The sequence below is a fragment of the Geotrypetes seraphini genome, chromosome 14, assembly GCF_902459505.1.
Source record: "Geotrypetes seraphini chromosome 14, aGeoSer1.1, whole genome shotgun sequence".
Taxonomy (NCBI): Eukaryota; Metazoa; Chordata; class Amphibia; order Gymnophiona; family Dermophiidae; genus Geotrypetes; species Geotrypetes seraphini.
Window position 1 is genome coordinate 71,652,952 of NC_047097.1, and position 9,760 is coordinate 71,662,711.

General features: G+C 41.1%; 1 protein-coding gene across 1 annotated transcript in view; it reads left to right on the forward strand.

The window, feature by feature from the left end:
* ASB7 (ankyrin repeat and SOCS box containing 7) overlaps nucleotides 1-9,524 on the forward strand; it is a 41,937-nt gene extending 32,413 nt beyond the window's left edge. The window contains exon 4 of the mRNA XM_033920713.1: nucleotides 1,073-9,524. Within this exon, the coding sequence (XP_033776604.1) occupies nucleotides 1,073-1,212 (140 nt within the window). The 3' untranslated portion in view covers nucleotides 1,213-9,524. The remainder of the gene's footprint in view (nucleotides 1-1,072) is intronic.
* The last annotated feature ends 236 nt before the right edge of the window (nucleotides 9,525-9,760 follow it).

A 9,760-nucleotide genomic window follows, 5' to 3' on the forward strand; every position in this document is an offset into this window, starting at 1 on the left:
ATTCTTATGTAATCCGCCTTGAACCGCAAGGTAATAGCAGAATAGAAATCACTAATGTAATGTAATTTGCTAGCTTTCCTCATTTCTGTAAGCATTTCTTCATTCCGTCCTGGTGGATGGTAGTACAGCCCTACCAATATACTCCTTTTGTTCTCGTATGCAATTTCTATCCATGAGACTCCACATTGCTGCTTCATGTAGCAGGTTTATTTTGTTTGACTCCATTCCCTCTTTAACATATAGCAACTTCCCTCCCCCCCCCCCCACCAATTTGATCCATTCTGTCTTCAGGGTACAAATTAGATCACAATGATAGAGATCTACTCTGGTGAGCCTACTAGTATTTTATTCTTTCTACAGTTCTACCAGACATGTGCAAGAGACAGGTCCCTGCTCAAAAGAGCTTACGATCTAATTGAGATCTACACAAGCGTGCCTCAGTTGGGGACCTGCTTAGACCAGCTCTGGCGAGTCTGCCCCCCCAGAGATGGGGAAGGGGACAGTAAGTCAGAGGCCTGCTCAGAGGGCTATGCAAAAGAAGACTGGGACGTGAAAATCGCTCCCCATTCAGTATCTCTTCTGTGGTGGCTGAGATGCAATAGGCAGGGCAAGGGGCACTGGGGGGTACAGGGTACAATTCCATCTTGGGATGCTCCTGTCCCAGGAGGAAACTGCGGAATCAGAGAGGCCTGCTCCAAGATCTCTGTGCGCTGCCAGCTGCATGGCTTAAAAGACCAGTTGCCTTGAGGAGAAAATAATGCCATATAAACTGATCTCCTGACATTACAAGGTTTTAAAGCAAAAGCATTCTAGTAGTGGCTAGTAAAGCAGGCTTTAGCTGTGGTGTGTCCGAGACAGTCCATTAGAAAGGAGCCTCCAATGAAAACTAATATATGTAAATCTTTGGGTAGTGGTGTGGCAGCTCCTGCCAGCTAAATAAGAGCACAGTAGGAGGTGAAGTTTTGGGGTTGATCCCATGGGTGCACTGGTGGGGGAGGAGCATAAAGGGGACTTTTTCAAGCTTAAGTATGGACATTTTAGACATCATACTTTTTTTTTTTTTCTTTTACAGGACAGCCCAGGAATTTGCAAGATTTATGCCGAATTCAGATTCGCCACTGCATAGGCCTTCAAAATCTAAAACTACTCGATGAACTGCCCATTGCTAAGGTCATGAAAGACTACTTAAAACACAAATTTGATGATATCTGACATCTGCTGGAAAAACCAAACCATTTTGAGCACGACTAGGAACTGTGTTGCAGGTATTTGAAAGGCCGTTTGCCTTGCACAAAGCACACCCTATGCAAGTCCAGATGCACAGTGACATCCGAAGGCAGACAGCCACTTCCTTGATTTTCAGAGGGCTTTTGGGGGTTTGTTTTTTATACTATACAGAAGAAGGTCTTAAGTTTGGTTTCTTGGTCCAGGTTTGTGAATTCCAAGCTGTATGTACAATATAAAATATATATATATTTTTTAATGGAGAAGTGGAACCCTATTATTGGTTCCTTTTGGGCACAAGTATAATAATTCACCGAAGCAGGTAAAGGAGTGAGTGTGATGGTAACATGGATTGTAAGTAGGGAATCCTGGGAATTGTACAAAGATGTGTCCCTGTTTAATTTGTTTGGCTGTCCTAAAGGTGTTTTCCTTTCCAGATTAGTTAGATGGCAATCATTCTGAGTATGGGATTTTTCCTTATGGGGACCATAGCCTGGAAGCTTTTCGTTATGACATTTCGTAACAGCAGTAATGTGTTGCCCTGAGATGTAGGGTCTTGGCCCATTTTTTCCCCGTCATTTACTGGTTTTTGGAATGCATTAGCCTCAGTTCTTTGTTCGCCCTCCCTGGGCCTCCTGTCTTACACTGGTTTGACTAATAATCTGGGCAACCCTGCCTAATAGCCATTTCCTGAGGGATCGCTGTCCTCCTAAAGTCAATACAATAGAGACCGCAGTCACCGGGCTTCATTGGTTCTTTGCAGTTTGCTCTGGGTTATTTAAATGCCTCGGGGCAATTCCTATAACTCGGCGTCACAAGTTTTGTTGGTGCACCTGGCAACACACCCAGAGCCCTTGCAGGAAAGTGCTAAGTGAATCTGGCGTCCAGCACTTTTGGCACCAGTGATTTGCGTTTATGCACATAAATGCTAGTACTCTTTAACCCTTTCACATCTTGGGAGGTGTCAGCTTATACATCTTCTGCTCTGAATTGTTGCCTTCCTGCTAATGGGACCAGCTATTGAATATCATGACAAGGGGAAGAACAGAGCAACAGAATTCAAAGATTGCATCAATAGAAGCGTCGTTGCTAAGTGCATAAAAAGGCGTTGCACCGGAATACGGAGGACCATTGTATATCCACTCAACAAGCTATCCTTCCGTAGAGCAAGAGGTTCTCTCATGATTCTGAGTTATCTTGTTGGGTTCAGTGATCTTACAGTATGTAAGTGGGGAAAATGTCAGGATTTTTTTTTTCACCTGAAATCTAACAGGTTTTCCGTGAAATTAGTGGCATTTGACCGTTGCTGTTGTCATAGGGAACGCTGGAAGCTACAGGTCCTCGTAATGCTTGGAATCTTCTTAATGTGCAGGAAGTTTGGCAGAACCTCTCGGCTATATCATCTTTAATTTGTTTGGTGTGATGGACAGCTAAAATCCCTTAAGGCCGTTAAGTGCCTCCCTCCCTGGCCCTATCATTTTCTGCTGCTATGGACTTGGAGCTAGCTCTCGTAGCGCCTATGGCTATTCCACACTACCTCATTCATTACGATTTTGCTTTGTTGGTCTGTGTAATGTCTACAGTGACCTTGGAGGGTACTTCAAACTTCTATAATTACTGATTTCATCATTGGCTGCTTAAAGCTACATTTTTCCCAAAACATTTTTGTGCAAGTCTGTCAAGAAAGACAAACCAAATCATTCCTGAGGTAAACAAATGTTTGAAATTTGTACTGTTCCTCTTAGCCTTCACCTGGAAACAAATACAGACATGACCCTGTGGAAAGGAGATGTGTTTAACAACCGGGTAAGGCCATAGTAAGTAGTACACCTTCTTCAGCCACAAGAGATAATGGTATCCTTGCAGAAGATAAAAAGGAAACAAGAGGAACTGAGCCCAGAAAGCAGACAGTATGATGCTTAGGATTTCATGGGCTTCAAAGCCTTCTGTACCTGCAATGTTTCCCACTGGATCTATGGAAGCCTAGCTAATTTGAAGGCGCCTCCACTAGGAGAAATGGCTTGCTAAGTGTTCTAGCTAGACATGGGCAGTCTTGGCATCAAATCTTTGTAGCTTTGGGTTTCCTCCTGTCTAGAATATTTCATGCAAAGGATCTACAAAATGTGGTCCAGATTGTTCTAGCTCACTTCTCAATCAGTGTGTTCAGATGGCAATCTCAGCACAGATATTTAACTTTATACCCAGTTGTGTTTAATCGGTGAGTAAGGCACAGTGGCAAAATTAGGTGCTGGATCGCTGTCTCTTGTAAGCCCATAGGCCTTGTTGGTTTTGAAATAGGTTATTCATTTTAGCTCAAGGCTTGGGTACCTGGGATTGTTGCCTAACTTGCTGTTCTATGACTTTTGAATTTTGCTGCACTTCCACTCCCTTTGTCTGAGGATAGATGTGAAATGAATTAGGCGAGTATTTCCTATGAATGAGCAACTTGAGGTCAGGGAAGAAGCTTGTCCAGAATGCTTTATTTCGGAAACTGTTAAATGAAAACACAAAGCCCAGACAAACCTTTTTTAGTGTTGCAAAATACACCACCTTGCATTTTAAACTACTAGAAAGCTTATTTGACTCCCTTACAAAAATGACCACTTCAGTGCTATTCTCTCTCAGCAAAATTATGCACTTTTAAGGCCTGAGAGGCTATCCTACTGGTATATCCAAGTTGGCATTCTAGTTTCCTTTTGTGTATATTCAAAGCCCCCAGAAAAGGAATCTCAGCAACTGCTCAACAGGGATCTGGGGTAATGGGTGAAAGTTACATTAAAGACGATGGGACTCTCATAGTATTCCAATTATAGTCAATAGTAAGGGGATTGGGAGAAGATTCTAAATGATTTGGAGGTCAAAAGTAGAAAGCTGCCTGCTTAAAAAAATGGGGGACTGGGGGAACCATAAAAATAAGTCAAGAGAAAAAAAATCTGAAGAATATTGCCCTAGCTGGAAGCAGCTGAGTTGATATGAAATGGTCTCTCCTTATCTTGCCTTTAATAAAGTTATTGAAGGGTTGATTGGTTTTCTATTTAACTCTTTTATGGGTTAATCCCAGCATCTGCCCATGTCTGTCAGGTTTGTCGGTATGTTTGCGGCCCATGCTCTGTGGTGAGAGCCAAAATAAGGCAAACCACATTGTATTTGGCTACAGTCCAACAACATGTTAAAAGCCCTTTCTTTCTGGTAGCAATAATGTTATTTATGAAACAATATATAATGTCATTATTTATTAACTGAGCCTGTTTTTGTTTAGTAACTGACATTTAGAGGAAACCTTTATGACCTGTGTTGAAGCTGCTAAAACGTATTCTCTGTCTTTTGAGAGTGGACAGTTGCTCCATTCCAGCGGTTCATTCAGCTGAGCTACGGTGGCCAGTTTGGATCATTCTTTTTCTGTTTTAAAGAGTGCATAATTTTGTGTAGTTGTAGGATCCTTGGTTACCTTCTAACATCTCTTGTGATGGGAAAAGAAAATAGCCTGGTCATAGTGGCCATAAAAATTGATGGTATGAATGTTTCTATCCTATCAAATATATTGTCTTTCCATTTCCCCCTTTTTATTTTTAGTTTGTAAACTGCTTTGCTCTGTTCCATACAGTTAAAGGCGGTATAGAAAGATACAAATAATCATTGTGGAAAAGCTGATCAAATCTGCTAAAATCTTGATTATAAAGAGCAACACTGTGGTTCATTTTTAGCAACTCAGTTGTGCTGTTTGCAAAGTAATGCTTCACAGCCATTATTAGCACTATCACTTGTTTGAGCTGGTGAAGTAGCCACAAACCTCTGCTTGATAGCCAGACCCAACAGACATACCCGGGCTAGAAAAGAGGAAGAAAAAGTTATTAGACCCAACTAGGAACAGCATGCAGTATTTCATAGCTATCATGCTCCATCATTTCAGATGGATGTCTTATGTTGTGCCAACATGAGCTCTCTTATCTGATCGAACTGTAGTCAAAACACTGCTATAAATGTATCTTAGAAATACTGTTTTTCCATGCATGTGTGGCTGTGTTTCAGGACTTTAGTGTCTACATTGAGGCTATGGAAAGAATAAACAAATCTATATTAAAGATTGAAAAACCATACTCTAGACCAAGGCATGAGCAGCAGTAAGCCCTGTTAATGGGTTTTGCCTATATCTCGGGAGGGAGGCACCCCCATTCCTCCACCTGAGATCCTGTTGAGGAGAGTCTCCCTTGATGTAGAGAAGAACCATTCCTGTACTAATCTGTTCTTCCTGCCATTGGCAATGCACGGTAGCCCTGAGCCTGTGCCCTTCCGCATTAATTAACATCTATGAATTTCGTGCTATTCGAGGTGATATTGTGAAGGTACTGTGCTATAACAGTACAACATAAACAGGAGTGGAGAATTTACAAAAACAGCAATCCAAACAAACAACCCCACTAATATACCATAAGAAACAACAGACGAAAAAGCCTCAGTCACATATCACAGGCATAAAAAACCTCTGAAGTTCTAGGTTAAACTAAACAGATGAAGGTGCAGATTTATGAACACACATACAAGCCATACAGCCCCCCCCCCCCCAGGCAACAGGACAAATGAGAGTGCATCTAACGTTGAAGTTGATGAAGCAATGTTAACGCACTCTCATTAATCCTGTTGCCCTGAAGAAGTGGTTCTGGCGAGTGGCATAACATAATACAATCAAGATCACCAAAAATTAGATGTTCACAGATCTTAGCTGTCGAGGTCTTTTGGCTTTCCCCATGGACACGAAACTAAATAGATGGCTGTGAAACTGTTAAATGGTGTTTAATACGAGGTATTTCATAACAAGGCTTGAATAGATGACCCGACAGAGTAAGAGTTAAAATTATTATGAAGCAGGAAAATTGCCCAACGTTATTGCATGATATTTTTTCCTTTATGGGCTCTATTATAAAATAGAAGATTGCAAACCACGCTTTTCTCCAAATGTTTATAGAATCCAGAAATAACTATGTGGAGAATCAAGCTCTTTTGAAGACAATTTTAGCATAATTAAAGTACCTCCTTGATTTACTTATTAGCTTTGCTTATGTCCTTTGTAGAATGTATAAACATCTTGACAAAGAAAGTGGGGAGTAAATTATTTTTCTGACAAGTGACAGCTGTCAAAATGTAACAAAAGTGTAGAATCAATATTTTTGACAAAAAGGAACATGGGTACCGCTGGGTCTCCCTTTGTACAAGGAAAGAGCTGCAGCTATCCATGGAAGAACAAAGTGGATTGCTATTTTTTTCTTAGTGAGGAATCATAAAAAGTTATTTATATACTTTCTTTCTAAGATTATAAAATATAAATAAAGTGTCTAATGAAAATGAAGTCCCAAAATTTTGTCAGGTAAATGTGATGGTACCATGGTGCCACAGAACTCGTGCATAATACCCATTTCTAGCTATGGCCTCTGTTTACAAATTCCAGAGACGGTTTTGTATCTACTGTGTGATAATTACAAAATGGTTGTGTTTCTAGCAGGTCACCTTTCATGCAACATGTACCTTTTTAATATGCATGAACCGTACGGCAGATAAAATGATGCAATTAGCTAAGTCTGTTTATTTGCGGTTTAACACAAAGGTAGTGTTATCACACAGCTGTAAGACCAGGCCCCTTTCCTGAAGCTGAGGCAGCATAGTAAACGGGGCCTTTGATCGGTGCTTGATTTCATGTTGGTTAGCAAGCAAGGCCAGGTAGGTTTCAGGTCAGCCAGAGGAGATGGCTAATAACCAACCCATTATAACTGAAAACAAAATATTACTTGGTCCTGAAAAAAAAGTGGATTCTAATTGTCGGAACATTAGGTAAAGACATAGCTGTTGGGCCCGTATGAAGTAGGGGCATGCGAGTCCTCGGACGCTCAACTTCTCTTGCACCTTTTAGACTGGCATAGGGACTTTATTATTTTCGTAAATGCGTTAAGCATCTCTTCAATCTTGCACTTAAAGTTACTGGAGGCAGCCATCTTAACAGACTAGTACCTAATTAGTCTTTGACATTAGCCATCATTCGGTAAAAACCACCATCGATGGAGACTCCTAAGAACTGCATGTGCTTTCGTTGGGTTGCTTTCCCTCTGCTTCACTAATTGAACAGAAGTTAAAGAATTACAGTAGCTAACTGGAAACCCCCAAGATGTTAGTACTGGGTGACACTCTGGAGAGTTTTTCAGCCAGAGCTCAGGGACACCGTAGATGTGTAGTCCATTCCCATGTCCTTTCAGAGAAAACCAGTCACTTCATAACAAATTGCCCTTACTACACCAAGGGCTCCTTTTACTAAGCTGCGTTAGCGGTTTTAGCGCGCGCTTCGTGGCTAGAACTAACGCCAGCTCAATGCTGGCGTTAAGGTCTAGCGTGGGCGGCAATTTAGCATGCGTTAAAGCCCTAATGCGGCTTAGTAAAAGAAGCCCTAATTCTTTTCTTACTTTTTAAATTTGGAGCAGGAAAACAAATTGAATTATTTGTGACGTAAGGGAAGATTTAGAAAATGAGTCCAACATTAAGATATTTTTTAAAACTGATCTAGTGGTTTTTTGTTTTTTTTTAATTGAAATGCCAAAGAGAGCCAACAATTGAGTTGAATATGAAGTTCACAAGGGAGCTGCAACCTTGCCCTTCTCTCTAGACAGGAAGCAGAGATTTTGTAAATATTTGTGTTATAATTGTACAGCAGGTTGAGACAAAGGATTTTAGACTATTTAATTTCCATATTTGTAAACTCTTTACTGAGTCTAAACCAGCCTTTCTTTGGTCTGGCACCTCCTAGCTGCAGCGAAGGCTTCCCTTTCACATGCAGGGTCCGTCCGATGGGTGTGCAGTGAGCTACCCTTATTGCTGGAAGCTCATTTTCTTCCAGTCTGAAGCTATTGGCATCATAAATGCACTCTGCACACTGGACCCTAGTCCTGCTTAGAAGTACAAGACTTGACTTTTAACCTTTGATTTTTGTAATGGTATGCTAGTGCTTCCCAAGTCCCCTTCAGTAGATTAATACTATGCAATTTGGCCTACTTGGTCGCCATATTCATTCAGATCTCTCTCAGCTTGTTTTGGAGACACTTGGATAGGGAACCTCTACTCTTTGCTACCTGCCTGGTACCACTTTAGAAGGTCCGATGAGAGTGCCAGACATGCAGAAGGGTATGGAAGGTCCCCTGCACAGGGCCTTGGAAGTATTGGCTGGAGGCTCTCCAAGGCTAGGCTTGGGGCTTCCTGGCCTTTCCCACATATTAATCTGATCCATGGCGGCACAAGGGTATGCCAATACTGGAACATGTCATGTCAACCGTGCTGCTTCCTTAACAGTTTAAACAATCGCTTGGTGGTGAAGGTTGTGTGCCTCTGGTCAGTGGGTGGCCTCTTGAAGTGCTGCCCATTCACTAGCAATTGCTGCTTTCTTTAAAGACCACAGTTGGATGAAGATCTGTTTTTATAAACCACTGTTGCATATGTGCCTACATACTGTGCACATGCCAGTTATTTGATGCATCTATAGGGCATTGCTGTAGGCAGGGGTTCTGAGAATTTATTCAGGTTTCACTGTAGTTCTAAAATTACTACATTTGAAATTTGTGTGACCTTCAGGTCTCTGTGCAACATGACGTTTGGACAGTAAAGTCTTTCTCCAAGCCTGAGTTTCTTTGTGTTAACCTTGTGTTTTATCAGTATCATTCTGTATTTTGTTCAGTCTTTGGAATGTAAATTGTTTTTCTTTTGGATAACATTTTGAATTTTTGCAAAAAAAAAAAAATCAAATGAAACTCGATCAATCTAATATTTGTTCTGTTCCATTTATTTCTGCTCTGCTGCCTTCATTGTGTCAAATTATCTTTTGGAAAGAGTGGGGGATGCATAGGTATATCTATAGGGGAGTACTTCGTACCTCAATATTAACAGCATTGGTGCAACCGTTGACTCCCCGCATAGGCCTCGATCTCAACCTACCTCGAAAATGGACAGATTCACTTGATGTATTTTGTTTTTGAATTTCCTTTCTCAGATTCCTTTTGGTTCCAAAATCTCAAGATCAATAAAACATTGATGTGTGTTGTCAGACAAAAAAGATGGGGGTGTTGCCATTGTTTCACTTACTGCGCTGTGCTGATGCCTGTTGGGCCCCAGACTTTACCCTTCCCTCACAATGCAAATGAACCATGCTTGCAGTTGTCCACGTAGAGTGGTATAACCGTAGATGTCGGAAACCTGGTGCTGGTTATCTACTTGTTTTCTACCATGTCTTTCTCATTCTTCACATTGTTAAAATAAATATATTTGCTAAAGTAATGTTGTTATAGTAATGTTCTTTTTTTTATTACTCCCACCAGTGACGGATCCACCAAATTACAGTTTGTGCATTGGTGTTTGCACTGACACAGTGACTGTTGCCTTTTGAGTCATACCATTACATTTAGACCATCTGTGATGCCAAAGTCCATAGAGCAGCCACTACCTACGTTACACATCAAAGGTTATAGTTGCAGAAACTGTAGTGTGTGAGTTTGTGAAGTTGTTTGTA